The sequence below is a fragment of the Rhinoderma darwinii genome, chromosome 3 (assembly GCF_050947455.1).
Source record: "Rhinoderma darwinii isolate aRhiDar2 chromosome 3, aRhiDar2.hap1, whole genome shotgun sequence".
In the NCBI taxonomy this organism is placed as follows: Eukaryota; Metazoa; Chordata; class Amphibia; order Anura; family Rhinodermatidae; genus Rhinoderma; species Rhinoderma darwinii.
Genome location: NC_134689.1, coordinates 60,407,478 through 60,433,375, shown reverse-complemented (window position 1 = coordinate 60,433,375; position 25,898 = coordinate 60,407,478). Strand labels below are relative to the sequence as shown.

Below are 25,898 nucleotides of genomic sequence, written 5' to 3'. Positions count from 1 at the left end.
CTTTACATTTTGCAATATTGAGATCGGCACTGTTATTACCAATATTAGATGATAAATCTCTTATTTGAAGCATTGGTGAAGGGAAGGAAGTGAGAGGAAAAGAGGTATTGATCGATTTCCATATCAGGAAAGTAGATTTCAACAGAGTTATAGTTGGTGTGCCTGGGAGAGATAAGTTACCGCAGTTTGGTACCAAGTACCTGAGCGGTAGCGGGGAACTGGTTTCCTCTATTTGAGTCCAAAGATTATGATATGTATTACTCAGCCAATCCAGGACTCGGTAGACCTATACCTCCCTTTCTATCATGTATTGAAAGTGTCTTGAAAGCAATTCTGGACTTTTTAGACCTCCAGATAAAGGAGGAAAAATTTATTTTGAGAGAGAAGAAATAGGAGTTCGGAACATTAATGGGCAGAGTCTGGAAAATGTACATCAATTTTGGCAAGACAAAACATTTGAAGAGACTCTGTCACCAGTTTATAGATTCCCTATCTCCAAACTAATCTAATAGGCACTTTGCTCCTGATAACTACAGTGTGATTCGTTTTAAAAAAACAAAACGTTTCTATTATTTGCAAAGTTATGAGCATTTTTCTAAATATGTAAATTAGCCTTTATTTGACAACTGGGAGGTAACATCAGCGATTCTCCTCACAGCCTCTGACTTCTCCTATCAGCATGAAGCTGCTTAACACAGTGTGAAACTAAAGCTGGAGGGGATCACTTCAAACAGCCAAATCTCAGGCTGTGGACTACCTAGAACAGCGCTTCTGGTGGCATATAAAAGAGGAGATTCTAATATTCTAGCTGTGACACAACTGGAGATATCGCCTGGTGAAAACACAGTCGGGAATGGAAGCAGTATACTATAAGATCACACTGTGTTGCTGGGCAGGGAAGGGGGAGAAGCTGTATGCTGATTGGACAGCGTCATACAGAAAACATTACACCGCCCGGAGTGAAAAGAAAGAGTCACCTCCTATTTGGCTATTAGAGCCACATTAGCATATTTAGAAAAATTCTCATAACTGTGCAAATAATAAACATCTTTTTAAAATAAATCACACTGTAGTTATGTTATCAGCAGCAAAGTGCCTATTAGATTAGTCAGGAGATAGGAAATTGATAAATTGGTGACAGTAGGAACACACTTCGATCTGCGCCGCTCGATCACACGATGATTCGTTCACCTTAGAACAACACACAGATGTTGTTGAACGTCAAATTAAAAAGGGTTAATACCTTAGAAAAAAAAATTCAACTTAGGTTCATGGTTTTTAATTGTATTCTGTGTTAAACCTTAAATAAAATTGTGCTACCTATCTGAACTTCAAAGCCTAGGTGCACAATAGAGCACAACACTTCACCGCAGACATGTTACTGTCCGCAAATCTTAGTTCACAGTATAACACAATTCTTTTGCAATATATCACAATAATAAATAAAAAAGAGTAAGGCACTGGCTCTCCAATGTATAAGAGTGCAATGTGGCTTCGCTGAATATTATCAGCTACTATCACTACCTCCTTTTATTAGGATTTCTAGGGTTATGCCTAATTTCTCTCCTTTTTCCCTTATATACTAGCTTTCTATTGCCTCGAATTACGCCTGAAAAAACGGTTCCAATACGCCTACAAACATTGCCCATTGCTTTCAATGGGTTTTACGATGTTTTGTTCCCACGAGGTGTAATTTTACGCGTCACTGTCAAAATACGGCGTGTAAAAAGACGTCCGCGATAAAGAAGTGCATGTCACATCTTGCGACGTTTTTGGAGTTGTTTTTGATTGACTCCATTGAAAAACTGCTCCAATAACGTTCGTAAAATATTCCGTGAAAAATGCGAGTTGCTAGAAAAACGTCTGAAAATCAGGAGCTGTTTTTTGCCTGAAAACAGCTCTGTATTTTCAGACGTATTTTTCTAAGCCGTGTGAACATACCCTAATAGTACATAATTCAAGTTTATTACTAACACAAATCACTTTAGATATAAAACACAGTTTCTATATAAAATATAGAAACACAGTATAGTATACTTCAAAACATATAATAACTATCAATATGTAATAAGTATATAATACTACACCTGACACAATATATTAAAGTTTATGTACAGCATTGAAAACTATTTTTTAATAAAAATGTATCACTTTGTTATTACTTGTTATTAAAAATAATTTTTTACTTTTTCAGATAAAGCTGCTTTGTGTCCTGTATACAGAGCAGCTGTATCTGGCGCTAAAACTTGTATCCATCAGGTCAGCGGCACACACAAATCCAGTGACAGCGGGTTCTGCACTACAGCCACAATCTCCTCAATGCCCGCCCCATTCACTTTTGTTTATGCCTCAATGCCCACCCCATTTACTTCATGTTATGCCTCAATGCCCACGCGCAACCCGCTACGATGGTATACAGTAATTACGGGGGATATATATGTCCAGTGATTACGGGGGTTACATATATACAGTGATTACGGGGGTTACATAAATACAGGGAATGATGGAGGTTACCTAAATACAGGGACGATGGCGCCCGAATCCATTAGGACAAGCGCCGGTGCGGAAATATGTCATCCGCATCAGAGATAGGCAGTACACTCTGAGCCAGACCCCCGCACTCCGCATATTTTCGCATTCCGCTTCACTTCTGCCATATAAATTGGTTTGAGGTATGACCGCCCTCATCAATCATCCCTGTATATATAGCCCCATCTTCTCTGTATATAACCACCGTCATCCCTGTATATAACCCCATCATCCCTGCATATAACCCCCATCATCCCTGTTTATACAACCCCCATCATCCCTGTATATAACCCCTTGATCTCTGTATGTAACCCCCATGATCCCTGTATATAACCCCCATTATCCCTGTATATAACCGCCATCATCTCTGTATTTATGTAACCCCCATCATTCCTGTATTTATGTAACCCCCATCATCCCGGTATTTACACTACCGTTCAAAAGTTTGGGGTCACCCAGACAATTTTGTGTTTTCCATGAAAACTCACACTTATATTTATCGAAGTACAGTAAAAAATTGTGTAGTACCGTGTTAGCCAGAGACAATATGAAATGTTAAATACTTTTGTGTCAAAAAAGACAAAAGTATAATAGGTATGATACCTTTATTGGCTAACCATAAAAGTTCTATATGTGGCTTTCAGAGCACAGAGGCCCCTTCTTCAGACAGTTTACAAAAAATATTTATCAAATTAGTTGAATATAGTCAAGACATTGACAAGGTTAGAAATAATGATTTTTATTTGAAATAATAATTTTCTCCTTCAAACTTTACTTTCGTCAAAGAATGCTCCATTTGCAGCAATTACAGCATTGCAGACCTTTGGCATTCTAGCTGTTAATTTGCTGAGGTAATCGGGAGAAATTTCACCCCATGCTTCCAGAAGCCCCTCCCACAAATTGGATTGGCTTGATGGGCACTTCTTGCGTACCATACAGTCAAGCTGCTCCCACAATAGCTCTATGGGGTTGAGATCTTGTGACTGTGCTGGCCACTCCATTACAGATAGAATACCAGCTGCCTGCTTCTTCCCTAAATAGTTCTTGCATAATTTGGAGGTGTGCTTTGGGTCATTGTCCTGTTGTAGGATGAAATTGGCTCCAATCAAGCGCTGTCTACAGGGTATGGCATGGCGTTGCAAAATGGAGTGATAGCCTTCCTTATTCAAAATCCCTTTTACCTTGTACAAATCTCCCACTTTACCAGCACCAAAGCAACCCCAGACCATCACATTACCTCCACCATGCTTGACACAGTTGTTCTGCGTCTCACAAATGTTCTTCTGTGTGATCCAAACACCTCAAACTTCGATACGTCTGTCCATAACACTTTTTTCCAATCTTCCTCTGTCCAATGTCTGTGTGCTTTTGCCCATATTAATCTTTTCCTTTTATTAGCCAGATATGGCTTTTTCTTTGCCACTCTGCCCTGAAGGCCAGCATCCCGGAGTCGCCTCTTTACTTGACACTGACGTTTTGCGGGTACTATTTAATGAAGCTGCCAGTTGAGGACCTGTGAGGCGTATATTTCTCAAACTAAAGACTCTAATGTACTTGTCTGGTTGCTCAGTTGTGCAGCGGGGCCTCCCACTTCTCTTTCTACTCTGGTTAGAGCCTGTTTGTGCTGTCCTCTGAAAGGAGTAGTACACACCGTTGTAGGGAATCTTCAGTTTCTTGGCAATTTCTCGCATGGAATAGCCTTCATTTCTAAGAACAAGAATAGTCTGTCGAGTTTCACATGAAAGCTCTCTTTTTCTAGCCATTTGGAGAGTTTAATCGAACCCACAAATGTAATGCTCCGGATTCTCAACGAGCTCAAAGGAAGGTCCGTTTTATAGCTCCTCTAAACAGCAAAACTGTTTACAGCGGTGCTAACATAATTGCACAAGGGTTTTCAAGTGTTTTCTAATCATCCATTAGCCTTCTAACACAGTTAGCAAACACAATGTACCATTAGAACACTGGAGTGATGGTTGCTGGAAATGGGCCTCTATACACCTATGTAGATATTGCATTAAAAACCAGACGTTTGCAGCTAGAATAGTCATTTACCACATTAACAATGTATAGAGTGTATTTCTGAATAATTTAATGTTATCTTCATTGAAAAAAACTGTGCTTTTCTTTCAAAAATAAGGACATTTCTAAGTGACCCTAAACGTTTGAACGGTAGTGTATGTAACCCCATAATCCCTGTATTTATGTTACCCCATCATCCCTGTATTTATGCAACCCCCATCATCCCTGTATTTATGCAACCCCCATCCCTGTATTTATATAATTCCCATCATTCCTGTATCTATGTAACCCCTATCATCCCTGTATTTATGTAACCCCCTCACAGTTTTTTCCCATCATTCTGCACTCAATACCCCATGATGAAAAAGTGAAAACAGAATGTTAGTGATCTTTGCTATTTTATTGAAAAGGAAAAACTAACATTTGCATTAACATAAGTATTTAGACCCTTTACTCAATATTTAGTTGAAGCACGTTCGGCAGCGATAACAGCCTCCAGTCTTCTTGGGTATAATGCCACAAGGTTTGCACACCTGAATTTGGGGATATTTTGCATTTCTTCTCTGCAGATCCTATCAAGCTCTGTCAGGTTGGATGGGGACCGTTTGGTAGACAGCCATTTTCAGAGATGATCGATTGGGCTTAAGTCAGGGCTCTGGCTGGGCCGCTCAAGGACATTCACAGAGTTGTCCCTAAGCCACTTCTGTGTTGTCTTGGCTGTGTGCTTAGGGTCATTGTCTTGATGGAACGTGAACATTTGGTCCAATCTGAGGTCCAGAGCACTCTTGATCAGGTGTTCGTTAAGAATAACTCTCTACTTTGCTCCATTCATCTTTCCCTCTGCCCTGACCAGTCTCCCTGCCCCAGCCGCTGAAAAACAGCCCCACAGCATGATGCTGCCACCACCATGCTTCACTGTAGAGATGTTATTGTGCAGGTGATGAGCAGTGCTTAGTTTCCTCCCGACATAACACTTAGAATTGAGTCCAAAAAGTTCAATCTTGGTTTCATCAGACCACACAATCTTGTTTCTCACAGTCTGACAGTCCTTTGGGTGCTTTTTTGCAAACGCCAGGCAGGCTTTCATGTGTCTTTTACTGAGGAGAGGCTTCTTTCTGGCCACTCTGCCATAATGCCCAGATTGGTGGAGTGCTGCAGTGAAGGTTGTCCTTTCGGAAGTTTCCCTCATCTGCACACAAGCTCTTTGGATCTCAGCCAGAGTGACCATTGGGTTCTTGGTCACCTATCTTACCAAGGCTTTTCTCCCTCGATTACTTACTTTGGTGGGGCAGCCAGCTTTAGTGAGAGTCCTGGTTGTTCCAAACTTCTTCCATTTAAGAATTATGGCGGCCACTGTGATCTTGGGAACTTCAGTGCAGCAGAAATAATTTTGTAACCTTCTCCAGATATGTGCCTCCACATAATCTTGTCTCTGAGCTCCACAGGCAGTGCTTTCCTCCTCATGGCTTGGTTTTTGCTCTAATATGCATTGTCAGCTGTGATACCTTATACAGACACAGGGGTCTTTCTTTTCAAATCATGTCCAGTGAAATGAATTTACCATAGGTGGACTCCAATTAAGGTGTAGAAACATTTCAAAGATGATCTAGAGAAATGGGAGGCCCCCAGAGCTAAATTTAAAGTGTCATTGCACAGGGTCTGAATAATTATGTGCATGCAAAATGCGAGTTTTCCATTTTTATTAAATTTGCTAACATTTCTAATATTCTGTTTACACTTTGTCACTATGGGGTATTGAGTGCAGAATAATGGGGGAAAAACATGCATTTTTTTTATTTTAGCACAAGGCTTCAACATAACAAAATGTGAAAAAAGCTAAAGGGTCTGAAGACTTTCCGAATGCGCTGTATCTAACCCCCGTAGTCACTGTATATACTACCATCGGGGAGGGCGGTGCGCGGCCATTGAGGCAGTAAATGGGGCGGGCATTGAGGCGTAAACAAAAAGTGAATGGGGCGGGCATTGATGAGACTGGACAAATAGGATGCCTCAAACCCGGGTATATGGCAGAAGTCAGGTGGAATGTGAAAATATGCAGAGGTGGGGGGTCGGGCTCAGAGTGTACCGCCTATCTCTGATGCAGATTAAGTCATTTCCGTACTGGCGCATGTCCTATTGGATTCCGGCGCCGGCGTTCAACCTCCAGTATTTCCCCTGCTATATTAGGCTACTGACTGAGTTTCTCTGAAGCTCAATTTGCCGGGCAGCAGACCTACTCTGTCACTAAGGTATCTCAGTGAGATGAGGGCCTATCTGAGTCCCTAGAGCAATGTTATTGTTTACCTAGGCTGATTTTAGATTCTGTCTTACAGATGTCTGGTCGGAAGAGATCCAGGAAGTCCAGACAAAGACTGTGTCTTTCCTGTAAACAGCCCATTCCGGATAACCATGAGACTGATGCCTGCACTGCTTGTACCACCCCTGAAGTCTCTACCATGGTTCAAAACACCAAATTGCCAATGGCAAATAAGGTAACCCCTGTTTCCCAGGTACTTATCAAGTACTTAAGGTGAACGTAAAACGTTACTTTTATTAATTCTAAATTATGAGCAAACACACATTATTAAAATGTCAATGCGGTCTGATGGTGAAAGTAGTCATATCATTTGTTTCAACTGTCAGTGTATCAAGCCCCGCTACAGAGTCTAAGCAATGCAACTGAGAATTCACCACACTAAGGCCTGATTTACACGAGCGTGTGCGTTTTGCACGCGCAAAAAACGCTGCGTTTTGCGCGTGCAAAAGGCATTTGACAGCTCCGTGTGTCATCCGTGTATGATGCGCGGCTGCGTGATTTTCGCGCAGCCGCCATCATAGAGATGAGGCTAGTCGACGCCCGTCACTGTCCAAGGTGCTGAAAGACCTAACTGATCGGCAGTAACTCTTTCAGCACCCTCGACAGTGAATGCCGATCACAATATACACCAACCTGTGAATAAAAAAAGACGTTCAAACTTACCATGAACTGCCTGCTTCCTCCAGTCCGGTCTCCCGGCCGTTGCCTTGGTGACGCGTCCCTCTCTTGTCATCCGGCCCCACCTCCCAGGATGACGCGGTAGTCCATGAGACCGCTGCAGCCTGTGATTGGCTGCAGCCTGTGCTTGGCCTGTGATTGGCTGCAGCTGTCACTTGGCCTGAATTGTCATCCCGGGAGGTCGGACTGGAGGAAGGAGCCGGGACTTATCGGTAAGTCCGAACTTCTGTTTTTTTTTACACGTATATGAATATTGTGATCGAAAGTCACTGTCCCATGGTGCTGAAACAGTTTAAGTCTTTCAGCACCGTGGGCAGTGACTGTCTCCTGACGTCGCGTACCCGAACATTTTTTGCCTGGTTCGGTCAAAACGAGTTCGGCCGAACCCGGTGAAGTTCGGTGCGCTCATCTCTAATTTGACACTCCGTTTGGATGTTTGTAAACAGAAAAGCACGTGGTGCTTTTCTGTTTACATTCATCCTTTTGACAGCTCTTGCGTGATTTTCGCGCATGCAACGCAGTAGCGTCCGTGTGGCATGCGTTGTTTTCACGCACCCATTGACTTCAATGGGTGCGTGTTGCGTGAAAAACGCACGATTATAGAACATGTCGTGAGTTTTACGCAACACACTCACGCTGCGCAAAATTCACGCATCGTCTAAACTGCCCCATAGAGTAATATAGGTGCGTACGACACGCGTGAAAAGCACGCGCGTCGCACGCGCGTATATTACGCTCGTGTAAATGAGGCCTCAAGAAGTGAAAGCAGACAGCGACTGCAGTCCGCTTATAATAGGACAACAATTCTCAGCTACCACATTGTATTCGAATTATTACTTCAATAGCCCCCTGTATATAACCGCCATCATCCCTGTATTTATTTAACTTCCATCATTCCTGTATTTATGTAACCCCTGTCATCCCTGTATTAATGTAACCCCATCATTCCTGTATTTATGTAACCCCTGTCATCCCTGTATTTATGTAACGGCATCATTCCAGTATTTATGTAACCCCCGTAATCACTGTATTTATGTAACCCTTGTATTCCCTATATTTATGTAAACCCCATCATCCCTGTATTTATATAAAGCCCCATCATCTCTGTATTTATGTAAACTCCATAATCCCTGTGTTTTTGTAACCTCCATTAACCCTGTATTTATGTAACCCTCATCATCCCTGTATTTATGCAACCTCATCATCCCTGTATTTATGTAGCCGCCATCGTCCCTGTAGTTATGTAACCCCGCATCATCCCTGTATTTATCTAACCCTCATCATCCCTGTATTTATTCAACCCCCATCATTCCTGTATTTATTTAAACCTTATCATCCCTGTATTTATGTAACCCCCGTAATCACTGTATACTGTATATGTAACCACTGTATATACGTAACCTCTGTAATCACTGCATATACTACCATTGGAGCTGGCGCGTGTAGGTATTGAAACAGTGAATGGGGTGGGAATTGAGGCGCAAACCAAAAGTGAATTGGGCGGGCATTGAGGAGACTGCGGACCAATAGGGTGCCCCAAACTCGGGTATATGGCAGAAGTCAAGCGGAATTTGAAAATATGCGGAATGCGGGGTACTACCTATCTCTGATGCGAGTGATAACATTTCCGCGCCGACGCTTGTCCTATTGGATTCGAGCACCGGAACCATCTTGGTGCTCCTTAAACGCTGTGGCTGGTCTCCTACAAGCTCCATCTTGCTCCTCCCACGTGGCAGTCCCGTCACTCTCCACAGGCCCTGGCGTTCCCCCTGCAATATGAGGCTACTGACTAGGTTTCTCTGTAGCTCTATTTGCCAGGCAGCAGACCTCCTCTGTAGCTAAGATATCTCGGTGAGATGAGGACCTCTCTAAGTTCCTAGCGCAATGTTAGTGTTTACCTAAGCTGAATTTAGATTCTGTCTTACAGATGTCTGGTCGGAAGAGATCTAGGAAGTCCAGACACAGACTGTGTCTTTCCTGTAACCAGCCCCTTCCGGATAACCTTGAGACTGATGTCTGCTCTGCTTGTACCACCTCTGAAGTCTCTACCATGGTTCACAACACCAAATTGCCAATTACCCAGGTACCTATAAAGTACTTAAAGAGGCTCTGTCACCAGATTTTGCAACCCCTATCTGCTAACGCTGATGCTGCTGCAGAATCAACTGTAGCCTCTGGTGCCGATGTGGCCGTCACGATGCAGGACCTGTGAGTGACGTCACAGATCTGCACTGTCAGAAGCTGGGCGTTCTGAAGAGAAGAGGATGTTACTTCTCTTCAGAGCGCCCAGCTAGCGAAAGTATTAAAAACGCCCCGATGTACGCACATAATACACGCCCACTTGGACTTTTACTTTTAAACACACCCACTTGGACTTTTGCAAGCCTCATTTGCATAACTACAAAAATGGTCATAACTTGGCCAAAAATGCTCGTTTTTTAAAAATAAAAACGTTACTGTAATCTACATTGCAGCGCCTATCTGCTGCAATAGCAGATAGGGGCTGCAAAATCTGGTGACAGAGCCTCTTTAAGGTGAACGTAAAATGTTACTTTTATTCATTCTAAATTATGAGCAAACACACATGATTAAAATCTCAATGTGGTCTGGTGGTCCAAGTAGTCATATGATTTGTCAACTGTCAGAGTATCAAGTCTCGCTACAGAGTCTAAGCAATGTAACTGAGAATTCACCACACTAAGGCCACCTGCACACGGCTGTAGCCGTAATCCGATTCATGATTATAGCCGTCCGCAGACAGTCACCCACATTTTTGGGCCGTGCTCCCATTATAAAGTATGGGAGCTCGGTCTGTAAAATCAAAAAATAGGACATGTCCTATTTTTTGCACAGCCTTTCTACCGCCCGGGCACCTTCCTGTAAATTTATGGGAAGGTGTACGTGGGCAATAGAAATTAATGGGTCCGTACTTTGATCCGCAATTACGGTCCATAATTGCGAATAAAGATTACGGCAATGTGTGTTACGGCAGTGTAAAACTTAATCTCCATTAGGAACTCACATGAATGCGGCTTCTTTAGGTTAAGAGGGTTTATAGTGTGTACACAGAGGTCTGAATTCCTTTTCAGAACGGACATCATTATTAATTACAGCAGTTTATATAGCCAATATGACGTATGTGTGACATGTGCACAGGAGACCAAGAGAATTAGTATACAATAGTATATGTTTAAATTACACAATGTATGCAAGATAATGTTACTTTATGATATACAATGTAGTCAAGATAATGTTACTTTATGATATACAATGTAGTCAAGATAATGTTACTTTATGATATACAAAGTGGTACATGTCTACATAATATAATGTGGTAAGATAATGTTAATTTATTATATACAATTTTTAGTTGAACAGATGGAATTTCTGTCACTCCCTGTCTGTTAACTCACACAATAGAATCAATATAGCTTTTGTTCTCCTTCAAGATACGTCATCATCTCTACATTAGCAAAAATTTTAATTGCTTAATTTTTCTCTATCATTGTGCTTGGGGCCTAAAGAAGTGAACACAGACAGCGGCTGCAGTCTGCTTATAATAGTAGAACAATTGTCATAGACCTCATTGTATTAAAATTATTACTTGTACAGCCCCCAACATCTTTCCTCACTAACATCACATGGGACAATCCGCCCCAAGAGCCGATCAGAATACTAATGGCCTTCTGAGAATATTAATAGACAAGTGCTTCATCCAATTGGAAGCAAGGAAGCTCAACCAATCTGTAATTCTCTTGCGCGCATGCACTATGATGATAAGTACAAGCCACAAAGTAACAAGTTTAGATTCCGTTCCACTGCACATTTCAGTGGACTTAGTCTTAGAAAGGGAGAGTTCCATAATCAGAACTTGACAGATAATAAGTGGGGTCCTGCCACGGTTTAAGCACCATCCACTAATGTCCTGAATTGGTTTAAGAGCCAGCTTTCTGACACATTCAAGCCATTTAAATCTGGTCATGCGGGAAGAAAGCCCAGAAAAGTCATAAGGAGATTCCATCCAGTAGCTCCTCATCTTCTAGCTCAACTTACTCTGGTCAGTCAGATTCAGATGACTCTCCATCTGAAGAACTGTTCTTGTTCCCCTCTGATAAAGATGTCTCTCTCTTTAAAGCGATAATAAAGCTAATAGAGTCTGTAAAGACTACGGACAATAAGCCAAATAAAGAAAGATTTTATTCTTTCTCGCCTAACAAGAACAAGGTCTATCCTACCCATTCAAACTAGACAAAAAGATAGATATGTGGACCAGGTTTAGATCCCTGCATAGATTGAATCCCAAGGATATTTCAGAATCGGGCACTACCCCTAAAGTTGATTAATGCAGCTAGACTATCTAGACATTCTATCTTGCCTTCGAAGAGTCGGCCCTATTAAAGGAACCTATGGATACGCAGACTGACTCTCTCTTGATGAAGGATTATACTGCAACCTCTTCTGTCTCTAGAGTTACCTTATCCACTGTGCCTATTGCACTAGCTCTAAGAGTCTCGCTCAGGCGTTTGGCTAACGATCTTCAGGACGATCTTTTACTTAGGAAATCTGCAGCAGGGTTCCTTTTTTTAAATTTTAATTGTTTATTAATTTCCAAGACATATAAAATAGCATCTTTCAGGAAATGATACATTACCACAAAGATGAAGGGTACTAATAGGAACCCAAAATAGTAAATTTCAATGTATCACTAATATACAACAGTACGGACATAGCAGAAAACCATAGATAAAAATTAAAAAGAAAAAACAATTATTTTTGTCTATCCCCTTTAGGACGCAGCCTGTTTTGGCCTTGTGGCACAGCCGATTTTTTCAAATCTGACATGTGTCACTTTATGTGGTAATAACTCCTGAATGCTTTTACCTATCCAAGCGATTCTGAGATTGTTTTCTTGTGACATATTTAACTTTATGATAGTGGAAAAATTTGGTCGATAAATTCAATATTTATTCGTGAAAAACACCAAAATTTAGAGAAAATTTGCAAAAATGTGCATTTTTCTAAATTTAAATGTATCTGCTTGTAAAACCGATAGTTATACCACACAAAATAGTCACTAGTTACCATTTCCCATATGTGTACTTTATATTTGCATCGTTGTTTGAATATCCTTTTATTTTTCTAGGATGTTACAAGGCTGAGAACTTTAGCAGCAATTTCTCACATTTTCAAGAAAATTTCAAAAGGCAATTTTTACAGGGGCCAGTTCAGTTGTGAAGTGGTTTTGAGGGCCTTATATATTCGAATACCCCAATAAATGACCCCATTTTAAAAACTGCACCCCTCAAAGTATTCAAAACAGCATTCAGAAAGTATTTTAACCCTTTAGGCGTTTCACAGGAAATAAAGCAAAGTAGAGGGGAAATTTACAAATTTCTCCTTTTTTTGCCGAAATTCATTTGTAATAAAAAAATTGTGTAACAGAAGGTTTTACCAGAGAAATACAACTCAATATTTATTGCCCAGGTCCTGCAGTTTTTAGGAATATCCCACATGTGGCCCTAGTGCCCTAATGGAACGAAACACCGGCCTCAGAAGCAACGGAGCACCTAGTGGATTTTGGGGCCTGCTTATTTTTAGAATATATTTTAGGCACAATGTCGAATCAGAAGAGGTCTTGTGGTGCCAAAACAGTGGAAACTCCCCAAAAGTGACCCCATTTTGGAAACTAGACCCCTCAAGGAATTTATCTAGGGGTATAGTTAGCACTTTGACCCCACAGGTATTTTGCTATATTTATAGGAGTTAGTCTATGAAAATGAAAATCAACTTTTTTTTTTTTTTAAATAACATAGACATTTTTAATATTTACAAGGAATAAAGAAGAAAATTCACCCCAACATTTGTAAAGCATTTTCTCCCGATTACGGAAATACCCCATATGTGGTAATAAACTGCTGTTTGGGCCCACGGCAGCGCTCAGAAGGAAGGGAGCGCCATTTGGATTTTGGAGCACAGATTTTGCTGGATTGATTTTCAGTGCCATGTCGCATTTGCAACCCCCTGCAGGGAACAAAATAGTGGAAACCCCCCAAAAGTGACCCCATTTTGGAAACTAGACCCCTCAAGGAATTTTTCTAGGGGTATAGTAAGCATTTATACCACACAGGTCTTTTGCAGAATTTAGTAGAATTAGGCCGTGAAAATGAATATAAACATTTTTGTCCACTAAAATGTTGAATTTTTTCATTTTCACAAGGGATAAAGGAGAAAAAGTCACCCTAAATTTGTAGCGCAATCTCTACCGAGTATGACAATACCCCACATATGGTGATAATTTATTTTTTTAATAGAAATTAATTAACCTTTGCAGGACTATTTTTTCACTCCCCGCCTTCCAAACGCCATAACTTTTTTATTTTTCCATGAATTGAGCGGTGGGAGGGCTTTTTTTTGGCAGGACGAGCTGTAGTTTTATTGGTACTATTTTTTGGTAGATGCAAGTTTTTGATCACTTTTTATTACATTTTATTTAGAGCTTTGGTGGCCAAAAACAGTGATTTTGGCGTTTTAAATTCTTTATTTCTTACGCCGTTCATAATGCGCTATAAATGACAATTATACTTTATTCTGCAGGTCAGTACGATTACGGCGATACCATATGTATATAGTTTTTTTTATGTTTTGCAGCGTTTGCACAATAAAATAATTTATTTTCTGTCACCATATTCTGAGAGCCGTAACTTTTTTATTTTTCAGCCAAAAAAGCGGTGTAAGGGCTTTTTTTTTTGCGGGACGGGTTGTAGTTTTTATTGGTACTATTTTCGGGTACATGCGACTTTTTGATCACTTTTTATTCTATATTTTAGGAGGGGTGGTGACCAAAAAAATAGTGATTCTGGCATTGTTTTTAGTTTGGTTTTTTTGCTTCGTTCACCATGCGGTAAAAATAACATTATAGTGTTATAGATTGGGTCGTTACGAACACGGTGATACTAAATATGTGTACTGTTTTTTAACGGTTTCATTTTTTTCCTATAATAAGCGACTTATTATAGGAAAAAAAAATCTTTTATTTTTACACTTTTGTAAAACATTTTTATTAACTTTTTTTTTTTTTTTCTTTACTTTTTACACTTTTTTTTTTTTTACCAGCAGCTCTGATCGCTGCTAGAATACGTTACACTGCCTAGAGGCTGATCCTCATAGGCTTGCATACCTGGCAGACCCGGGTGCCGTTGTCTGGCCCCCTGGTGCCATCACAAGCATCAGCAGCGCCCACAATTGCATGGGGGCTGCTGATGTGCTACCCTGTACATGCGGGGATCGCAATCGAGCCCCGCATGTAACGGGTTAATTGCCTAAATCAGCGGCAATGAGCCGCTGATCGGCAACTAGTGGAGTGTCAGCTGTCAGGGACAGCTGACCTCCCGGTTCCCGATGCACAAAGTCGCCGACAGTGTCACAGACACTGTCATCGACAGTGTGAATCGCGAACGGCAGTGACGTCCTGTCACTGACAGGAAGTCTATCAGGAGGCTGATCCTGATAGGCTTCCGTACATGGCAGACACGGAGGCCATTACTTGGCCTCCGATCGCCATGCTAGCCATCTGCAAACCTCACGATTTCATCGTGAGGTCTGCCGATGAGCTAGAAACCCCTAAATGCGGTGATTGAAATCAATCACCGCAATCAAGGGGTTAATTGCCGATATCAGCGGAAATAAGCTGCTGATCGGCATACAGTGGACTGTCAGCTGTCAGGGACAGCTGGCCTCCCGGTTCCCGGTGCACACTGTCGCCGATAGTGTGCACCGGGAACTTCGCAGTTACTGTACGTCTCTGTGCCTTAAGACACTGTCCGCATGGACGTACAGTTGCGTCCTCGTGCGCCTAGGGGTTAAATAAAACAGAAAAACATATTTGAAACATTGCTCATATATACCCTCTGAAAAAAACGATACAATACATCACTACAAATATTAATACCTTTGCATATTAAGGACCATGATCCTACAAAAAAACTTCTAATAGAGCCCTAAAAACCCCAGACCGAAGGATAATCAGCATACCCAATCTAACAAATGTGACGCCTAAGAAAAAAAAAAATTCTCTCTCTCTCTCTTTTACTTTCTTTCCTTTTTTTTCTTCCCCTTTTTTTTTTTCTCCTTTTGCTTTTTTATTTTTTTCTATGGTATAGAATTGCTTATGTGGGACCTGAGACGTGTAATATGTAACCCATGAATCCCATCTGTTATCATACTGAGTGATAGAGCGAGACAATTTAACCACCAATCTTTCCATGTTATGTGCGAATTGTACATGTTGACATAATTCTTTGGTAGTTAAAGGAGAATTAGACTTCCAATTTCTCGCAATCATGGACTTGGCCGCAAGTATAATATAACCTATCACTGTTCGCACCTCCACAGCAAATTCTAATATATGCCAATAAAACACAATGCTAATGTAGGTTGTATGTGAACACAGAGACCAGTAACAGACTTTATAAGACCCGCCGTTGCCAGCCAAAATGAGTTAACTAGGGGACAATCCCACCAAGCGTGTTTGTATGTGCCTATCAGGCCACAGCCTCTCCAGCGATAATGTGGATAAGTAGGGTTCAGTTTAGAAATATGCGCGGGAGTAAGGTACCAGCGCAAGATGATCTTAAGGGACATCTCCTAATAACTTGTACTCTTGGATATTCCCTTAAGAACCTTGATGGCAGTATACCATTCTTCCGAATTTATAGTAACATTTAGATCTTGTTCCCATTTAGTTATATAATAGGGCTCATTTATTAATTGTAGTTGCACTAACAATTTAGAAAACAATGATATCCCTCGAAGCGCAGGCCTAAGTGATTAAAAGAACTGTTGTATAACCGTTGGGAATGTTGGTGAGTGAATTGAAGTTTTGTGTAGTGCATGATGGATTTGGAGGAACTTATAAAAACCTCTTGCAGGGAGAGAATAAGTACGAGAGATATATTTGAACATGTGTAGTGAATCTCTAGAATATAAAAGTCCAATTGTCTTTACACCTGCTACCTTCCAGTTACTGAGGTCCTGCTCAGGAATACATGTGTTTAAGAATTGTATGGGTAAATCTCCAAGAATAGTCATATCTAATGCGGAGATACATGTACAGAGCAATTTCCATGCAGAAATGGAAGCTGAAATACTGGACAATTTATTAGAAACCTTGTAAGGGGGCGATGATGACATTCAAAATAATGCATTTAATGGGATCCAAAAATGTACACTTTCAATGTCCACCCAACGTTTTTTGTGAGAATTGTTCCAATGAAATTTCGTTTGAGCCAAAATAGCCGCCAAGTAATATTTTTTCAAGTCCAGTACACCCATACCGCTTTTGGTCCAGGGTCTAGTCATAGTGCTAAATCTAATTCTAGGTTTCCGCCCTGCCCTTATGAAATCTGACAAAATTTTCTGCAATTTTGCAAAATAAGTGTTGGTTACTGGTACAATCACAGTCCGAAACACATACAAAATGGAAGGTAAAAGTAACATCTTAACAATAGCCACTCTAGTAGCCCAGGTAAATAGTGGTTTATTAAATTTATGTACTAATTGAGACATCTTAGATAACAAGGGTATATAGTTACACCTGAAAAGATCTTTACTGGAGCTTAAAGAGATACCCAAATAAGTAGTACACTTATCTTGCCAGTGGAAAGGAAAACTCGCCTCCAACCAGGATTTAGTTAAAGAAGCTATACCTACATTCAGAATTTGCGACTTAGAAGGATTAATTTTATAGTATGATGCATTCCCAAAATTAGTAATGATTTCTTGGACAGCTGGAATGGAACCAATAGGGTCTGTTATAGAAAGTATTACATAATCTGCATATAAGCCTACGGTGTATAAGGAGGTGCCTACTGATATACTGTGAACACTACAATTGGTCCTGATATGTTCTGCAAAAGGTTCCATTACTAGAACGAAGATAATGGGACAATGGGCAATCCTGTCTAGTTCCATCAGTGATATCAAATTTGTCGGACAGAAACCCTGAGGAAAATACTCTAGCAGCTGGATATGAATACAACGCAAGGATAGCTGTCATGGCCGCGGGCCGTCAGGTTCACTCACCTGCTGACGGCCGCAGCCAAGGGTCTGCGAGCACTGGGTGCCGGGTCCCGTAGGGTGTGCGCGCACGCTCGTGCCCGTTCTTAAAGGGCCAGAGCGTGCACCTGAAGTTAATGTTTTAATTAGCCCAATAGTACCCGGGACTATAAGAAGGGGTCAGCCCGTACCTCCCTTGCCTGAGCGCTGTTTGTCATATCCGAATTTGTCTATGCAAATTGTCTCCTAGTATTTTCCAGTTCCCAGTGTTCCCTGTTCCTGTATCCCGTGCTATCCTGGTCAAGTGCTGTGCTGTTGTCGTGCTGTGCTGTATTCCACGCCTGTCCTGCTATTCCACACCTGACGTCTACCCGTTGCCTAGTTCCAGCCGAGCCTGCCTTGCTAATGTCCGAGCTGCCACAGGTACACTATACGAACTATAGACTGTGACCTGTGCCCTGTTTGCCAGCTACTGTACCGTCAAGGCGGCACGGTCCAGTGGGTCCACGAACCCAACATGACAGTACACTCAGGCCATGGACCCCGCTGGTCGATCCAAGACCAAGATGACGTCACGAGATGAGGACGGAGATGCTAGACCACCGGTCTCGACAGGACAAACTCCTCCAGGCCTTGAACATTATTGCACGTCGACAGGGGGCACTAGCTGCAGTTCCTCCTACTACACCTCCTGGCAGTGTTGATCCTCAGACTACACCTTCTGGCAGTGTTGATCCTCATTTTTCTTTGCCACTTTCTGACCGCTATGATGGAGACCCAGGCACCTGTCGTGGATTTTTGAACCAGTGCCGGATCCACTTCAGCCTGTATTCAAGGGCATTTTCGTCTGATGGCGCAAGGGTCGCTTTCACCATCACTCTCCTCACTGGCAAGGCCCTTGCATGGGCGAATCCTATCTGTGAGAGACAAGGACCCGTGACTTCCAGGGGCTCCTCCGGACATTTCGCACAGTGTTTGAGGAGCCTGGACGAGTTTCCTCTGCAGCGGCTTCCCTGCTGAATCTACGCCAGGGAGACACCTACGTGGGCGAGTACACCATTCACTTCCGCACCCTGGCAGGAGAACTGTTGTGGAACAATGAGGCCCTGGTGGCATGCACTGTCTCCTAAGATTAAGGACGAACTTGCCGCTCGAGATCTACCGTTTACCCTGGATGACCTCATCCTTCTGGCCGCCCGGATTGATAGAAGGATCCGAGAACTGCTCCAAGAAACTCGTCGGGACGGAGGCCTTCCTAGTCCAGTTCCTACCTTTCAGCAACCCCTGCTGTCCTCAGATGCCGATCCTCCTAAGGAGTCTGTGAGGATGGACCAATGTAAGTTATCTACCCAGGAGAGACAACGCAGATGCACTTCGGGACTTTGTCTATATTGCGGCCTCGGAGGCCATCTTGTGCGCCTGTGTCCCCAAAAGCACCAAAGCCTAGGGTTAGTAGGAGAGACAACCTTGGGCAAAGAAGGAGTTCCGTCTAAATTGTCCTTACTCGTGACTATAGTGTCCGGCGAGAAAACGCATTAGGTCTCTGCGTATCTGGACTCTGGATCTGCTGCTAATTTCATTTGTAGGGACATGGTGGCTCTTCTTCAATTACCCACTACCCCTCTGGAGAGACCGTTGATGGTTTCATCGGTAAATGGACTACCTCTGCCAGACCCAGTTATAGCTGTGACCAAGCCGCTGAGGCTCCAAGTAGGGGCTCTCCACTCCGAGCTCCTATCGTTCTTTGTCTTGTCCAAGGCCGTTAACCCCGTGCTGCTGGGTCTGCTTTGGCTCCGACTATATGCCCCAGTCCTGGACTGGAATTCTGGAGAGGTTTTCCTGTGGAGACCCGAGTGTCACAGCTGTTGCCTGGTACAGATTCGCTCGGCTCAGCCTCCTCTGCCTCGGTCATTGCAGGATTGCCCGTTCATTATGCTGCATTTTCGGACGTCTTCAGCAAAAGGGAGGCGGAGACACTGCCCCCACACCGGGCATATGAATATCCTATCGAGCTGATTCTTGGTGCATCCCTTCCCCGCGGTAAGGTATATAATCTCTCCTTGCCAGAGACTCTGTCCATGTCCGCCTATGTTAAGGAGAACTTGGAGAGGGGCTTCATACGGAATTCTTCCTCCCCGGCAGGAGCCGGGTTCTTCTTCATCAAGAAGAAGTATGGTTCCCTGCGTCCATGTATTGACTACCGGGGTCTCAACCAGATCACGGTGCAAAATAAGTATTCGTTGGCACTGATCTCAGAACTGTTTGATCGTATACGTGGTGCCAAGATTTCTTCCAAACTAGTCCTGCGTGGGGCTTACAACTTAATCCGGATTCGCAGAAGTGAAGAATGGAAGACTGCATTTAACACCCGTGATGGACACTATGAATATCTAGTAATGCCCTTTGGCCTGTGTAATGCTCCCGCGGTCTTTCAGGAGTTCGTTAATGACATCTTCCGTGACCTTCTCTATGTTTGTGTTGTGGTCTATCTAGATGTCATCTTGATATTTTCTCCAGATCCTATGACTCATCAGAGACATGTCCGTAAATTTTTCTGCGGTTAAGGGAGAATCGTCTGTACGCCAAGTTGGAGAAGTTCGTGTTTGAGAAAGATGCTCTACCCTTCCTGGGCTACATCGTCTCGAATAGAGGTCTCAAAATGGATCCTGAAAAGGTAAAGTCCGTCCTGGAATGGCCACGTCCTCAAGGCTTGAGGGCCATACAGCGCTTTCTGGGATTCGCCAATTTTTACAGACAGTTCATCCCAAACTTCTCCTCACTAGCATCTCCTATCTCTAACCTCACCAAGAAGGGCATGAACGCCAAGGCAGAGTCCGCATTAAGTAGCCTGAAGAGCGCCTTCACGTCAGCCTCTATCCTCCATCATCCAGATGTTTCTCAACAGTTCTCGTTGGAGGTGGACGCCTCCTCTGTCGGTGCTGGTGCACTCCTGTTCCAGAAGGGTTCCAAGGGCAAGTCAATAGTATGTGGATATTTCTCTAACCTCTTCTCTTACGCAGAACGCAACTACTCGATTGGGGATCGGGAGTTACTGGCCATCAAATTGGCCCTGGAAGAGTGGAGACATCTACTAGAGGTTGCAGCTCATCCCATCCTGATTTTTACGGACCACAAAAATCTCACCTGTCTTCAGACAGCGCACGGCTGAACCCTCGTCAGGCCAGGTGGTCGTTGTTCTTTACCAGGTTCCAGTTTGAGCTCCATTATTGTCCGGCCGACAAGAATGTGAGGACCGATGCCTTGTCCAGGTCATTCGAGACAGAGGACACCATGGAGATTCCACAGAATATTATTGATTCGTCTTGCATTGTGTCCCGGCCGACGTCCCTCCTTTGTGCGCCTGGCTGACAGAGGGAGAATCCTCCACTGGGGACACTGCTCTAGACTAGCAGGCCACTCGGGTGCCCATAAGACCCGAGACTTGATTGCCCGTCATTTCTGGTGGCCCACGCTGCCCTAGACAGTATGGTCTTTGTTTCTTCCTGCTCTGTGTGTGCAGCTAACAAGGTCGCTCACTCCAGACCTGCTGGCCTGCTCAGCCACTGCCTGGGCCCGATGCTCCCTGGCAGCATATAGCTATGGACTTTGTTACTGACCTGCCTCTCTCTGCTGGATGCAGTGTTGTCTGGGTGGTGGTGGATCGATTTTCGAAAATGGCCCACTTCGTTCCACTGACCGGCCTTCCTTCTGCTCCTCAACTGGCCAACCTCTTCATCCAACACATCTAGTGTTTTCCAGTTCCCAGTGTTCCCTGTTCCTGTATCCCGTGCTATCCTGGTCAAGTGCCGTGCTGTGCTGTATTCCACGCCTGTCCTGCTATTCCACACCTGACGTCTACCCGCTGCCTAGTACCAGCCGAGCCTTCCTTGCTACTGTCCGAGCTGCCGCAGGTACACTATACAAACTATAGACTGACCTGCGCCCTGTTTGCCAACTACCGTACCGTCAAGGCGGTACGGTCCAGTGGTTCCACGAACCCAACGTGACATTAGCGGACTTTATCATTTCGTGAAATCCAAACTTGTCCAACATAGCCGACAAATATCCTGAGAAAACCCTGTCAAATGCCTTCTCCGCATCCAAATCGAGAAGCAGAGAAGGCGTTCGAGAGGATTCCACCAGCTGAACAAGGTCCATAAACCGGCGAGTACCGTCTGAGGATTGTCTTCCTGCCACAAACCCAACTTGATCGGGATGAATTAATTTCGGTAAGATATGCACCAACATTAGCGATAAAATCTTAGCATAAAGCTTTAGATCTGTGTTGAGCAGCGATATCGGCCTAAAGTTAGCAGGAGTCGTGGGTTCTTTCCCTGGTTTGGGAATGGTGATTATAGTAGCCTCCAACATCTCAGGCGGGAAGTAACTGCAGCCTTATTAAAACTGTCTAAAATGTTTAAAATACGAATTAGAGAACCCATTAGGGCCCGGGGAATTAAAGGTTGAATCCTTATTGATAGAGAAATAAGTTTCTAAGTTATCCCTTAATGTAGTAGCATGATCAGGGTGAGTTAAAATATGATCATTTATTCTCCACTGAGAGGGAGAAGAAGAAGTAAAATGTTCTTGTAAACTAATTTGTATAGGGGCGTGATCCGACCAAATAATATCCCCTATCGCAGAGGAACTAGTCTGAAGGAGGGCCAACTTATTAACAAGGAAAAAAATCGATTCTTGAGTATGAGTTGCGAGGGGGGGGGGTATAAAAGTAAAATCTTTTTCACTACCATGTTGACATCTCCAGATGTTGTAAAAACTGTCCTCTACAATAGAGACCGCCAAGGAGTCAGTATATCTACTAGTGGTGGTAGAATCTAGATTAAGGTCAAGTACGGTATTAAAGTCACTGCCAATAATTACAAGGCCCCTACTAATATCAGAAATGTTTTACATAAGCGAGGACCAAAATATTCAATGCCTCGTATGAAGAAAATATACATTGACAAAAGTATAAGTGACATTATCTATGTCACCAACTAATACCAAATAACGTCCCTGTGCATCCGATAATATATAATGTAACGTAAAAGCTACAGAGTTGCGGATTGCAATTAATACTCCACTACGTTTAGCTGCACAAGACGCCATGAATATATGAGGGAACATTTTATGACTACATGCTGGGGCTTTGTGTTTATGAAACTGTGTCTCCTGAGCAAACAAAACGTCACAGTTCAGAAGTTTAGCTTCCTTCCCTAGCATACTACGCTTAAAGGGGCCCCTTAACATTAAGGGAAGTGACTTTTATTACCATAATGCATTATAGAATAAAAATAAGTAATTCTAGCACAGGCAATCAAGTAAATTGTATTGACAGTATTATGGAACATGCATGAGTCAGAGCATAAATCAGAGCGTACGAGCAAGGACATATAAACATAAAAAAAAAAAAAAAAACAATAACAGAACGTCCAGCGAGGCTCGATACAGTACCTGCACCAGGGTCTCCAGGAGGGAAATCGGGGGGAAAAAAAAACACAACTGGAGTCGCCGGGATCATCCAGTACACCCGGTGTTACTCTTGTGTCGGGGCGAACGTCAGGCTCAGTGAACAATTTGCTCAGCTTTTAAATGTAGCATCCACAACCCCCGATCGGCAATTATTTTCTTTAAGTCATGCATGATGTCCTCGTTTACCAGCAGTCGTCCATTCATCCTGAACTTTCCAAGGAGCAGCAGGAGTGGTAGCAGGAAAGGAGCCTGATAGAGCAATATTCCATTTATGCAACAATATTAAACCGCCCTCTACCGTGTTCACCGTATGTAACGTGCCTCTCCAGTTTATAATCAACTTTGTAGGAAATCCCCACTTATATGCAATAGCCACAGCTTGTAAGGCCTTTGTCACAGGCGAAAATGAGTGACGGGCTTGTAAAGTAGCGGCTGACAGGTCCGGGAAAAGCAAAATAGACGCATATGGGTCAGGCAGTGGAGTCATTTTACGTGCAGCTTGCAGCAGACGGTTTTTAATATGAAAAAAATGCACTCTTGCTAACACATCTCGGGGAGCATTATCTGGTGCAGACCTCGCTTTAGGAATACAATGAGCACGGTCTATAACTAACTCCGCAATAATAGCCACAGGGAGAGGAATTTTAAACAGGTTTTGTAAGAACATTGTTAATTCAAGAGGTTGAACATCCTCAGGAATTCCCCGAAACTTAATGTTATTCTTACGTGCTCTATCCTCCAGATCACTAATTTTGTCTTTAACCCGTTGCGTACCTGCTCCGCAATAGTACGGCACACGCCGCTTATTGAAGCGGACCTGCGCCGTACTATTGTGGAGCAGGAATAAGCTGTCACTATGTGAAATTACATAGTGACATAACAGCGGCGGCAGCTGTCATTGACAGCTAACCGTCTCTGTTACCGGCCTGGGGACCAATTAGCAGGCCCCCATGCCGGCGATTGCTGTGATTGGTCAGTCTTCAGAGACTGACCAATCACAGCCGTCTGTGACTTCGTTTACAGGAGAGAGCTCCTGTCACTTTCTCTGATCTCCTCATTTCTGTGAGATCCGTGAGGAGATCAGAGAAAGTTATGTAAAAAAAAAACAAAACACTATTTTTATTAACCCCTTCCCGAAAATGGGCATATAGTAACGCCCTGGGGATGAAGCGGGCACAGGAGCTGTGCTCGCTCCATCTTCATCGGATGTCGGCTATAATATACAGCCGACATCCCACTGCAACTACAGCGATCACTGTCCTCTCCGATCGCTGTAGTTTAACCCCTTAAATGCCGCTGTCAATAGCGACAGCGTCATTTTAGTGATTGATACAGAGGGAGGGGGCTCCCTCTGCACCTCTTTGCCCCCCCTGCAAAAAATTGTGGGGTTCTGATGGTTGCAATGGCAACCAAGAAGCCTAGCAACGGCTTCCTGGTTGCCAGGTACGGGAGCCTATTAGGTCCTGCCCAAGGCAGGATGTAATAGGCTCAACTGTCAGTTGTAAAGTGACAGTTACAATACACTGCACTACACAAGTACATACAGAAGTAGTGCACTGTATTGTACAGGGGATCAGAAGATCAGATCTTCCAGTCTCCTAGTAAGTGTAAAATAAAAAGTGAAAAAAAAAAAGTTTTAGCTAAATAAATAAATAAATAAACATTTTACGTAATAAAAACAATAATCGCCCTGTTTCCCTGATCAATTAGAAAAAAAACAAAAAAAAACTAGACATAATAGGTATCGCCGCGTTTGTATTGGCCTGACCTAAAAAAATATCATATTATTTATCCCGCACGGTTAATACAATAAAAAACAATGGCAATTTCGTTTTTTGGTCACGTTGTTTCCAAAAAAATGGAATAAAAAGTGATCAAAAAGTCGCGCGTAGCCAAACATGGTAGCAATAAAAACTAGAGTGTGTCACGCAAAAAACAAGCCCTCACAAAGCTCCGTCGACAAAAAAATAAAAAAGTTATGGCTCTCAGGACATCGTGACACTAAAAGATTTTATTTAGAAAAAAGTGTTTTTATTTTGTAAAACTAGCAAAACACATAAAAACTATAAATTTGGTATTGCCATAATCGTATCGAACCGCAGAATAAAGTAAACATGTTGTTTATACTGCACAGAGAACGCCGTTAAAAAATTATGAAAGAAACAGTGAAAGAATTTCTGTTTTTTGGTCTCCTCACCTCACAAAAAATGGAATAAAAACTAATCAAATTATCGCATGTACCCCAAAATGATACTAATAAAAACTTCAGCTCGTCCCATGAAAATCAAGCACTCACATAGCTCATCAAGGGAAAAATAAAAAGTTATGACTCTTGGAACGCAATAATGCAAAACGACGGCCCAGACTAATTTATATGTGCAGCAGTTCTTCACCTAAAACCCCACGTCATCATTTGCAGCCCCCACTGGTAGACCCTGTAAATGCAGCGGAAACTATGACATTTTGGGGTCTGTGCTACATATGGGGCTAGTGAAGAAGTCAAAGATTAGGCAATGCTGGAGTGCGGATGTTTTGTACAACACCACAGACACCCTTTAGAAGTGTGACTCCTGCACCCAATAATCCGGCCTGTGCATAAAGGATTGGTTCAAAGCGTACGTCACTATCCATGGATAATTAATTTTATTATTCATTCTCCCCATTATTACATCATCCTATTATGACCTGTCGCACTTCGCCCAGCTTACATATACCCTGATGTACTCCGCCTAGCTTACATATACCCTAATGTACTCCGCCCAGCTTACATATATCCTGATGTACTCCTCACAGCTTACATATACCCTGATGTACTCCGGACAGTTTACAT

At 42.8% G+C, this 25,898-nt stretch overlaps 1 protein-coding gene across 1 annotated transcript in view; it reads left to right on the top strand.

Moving 5' to 3' along the window:
* Positions 1-25,898, top strand: part of LOC142750369 (uncharacterized) — a 193,196-nt gene that overhangs the window by 64,989 nt on the left and 102,309 nt on the right. Inside the window, exons 7-8 of the mRNA XM_075859368.1 lie at positions 6,882-7,040; positions 9,471-9,626. Coding sequence (XP_075715483.1) covers positions 6,882-7,040; positions 9,471-9,626 — 315 coding nt within the window. The remainder of the gene's footprint in view (positions 1-6,881; positions 7,041-9,470; positions 9,627-25,898) is intronic.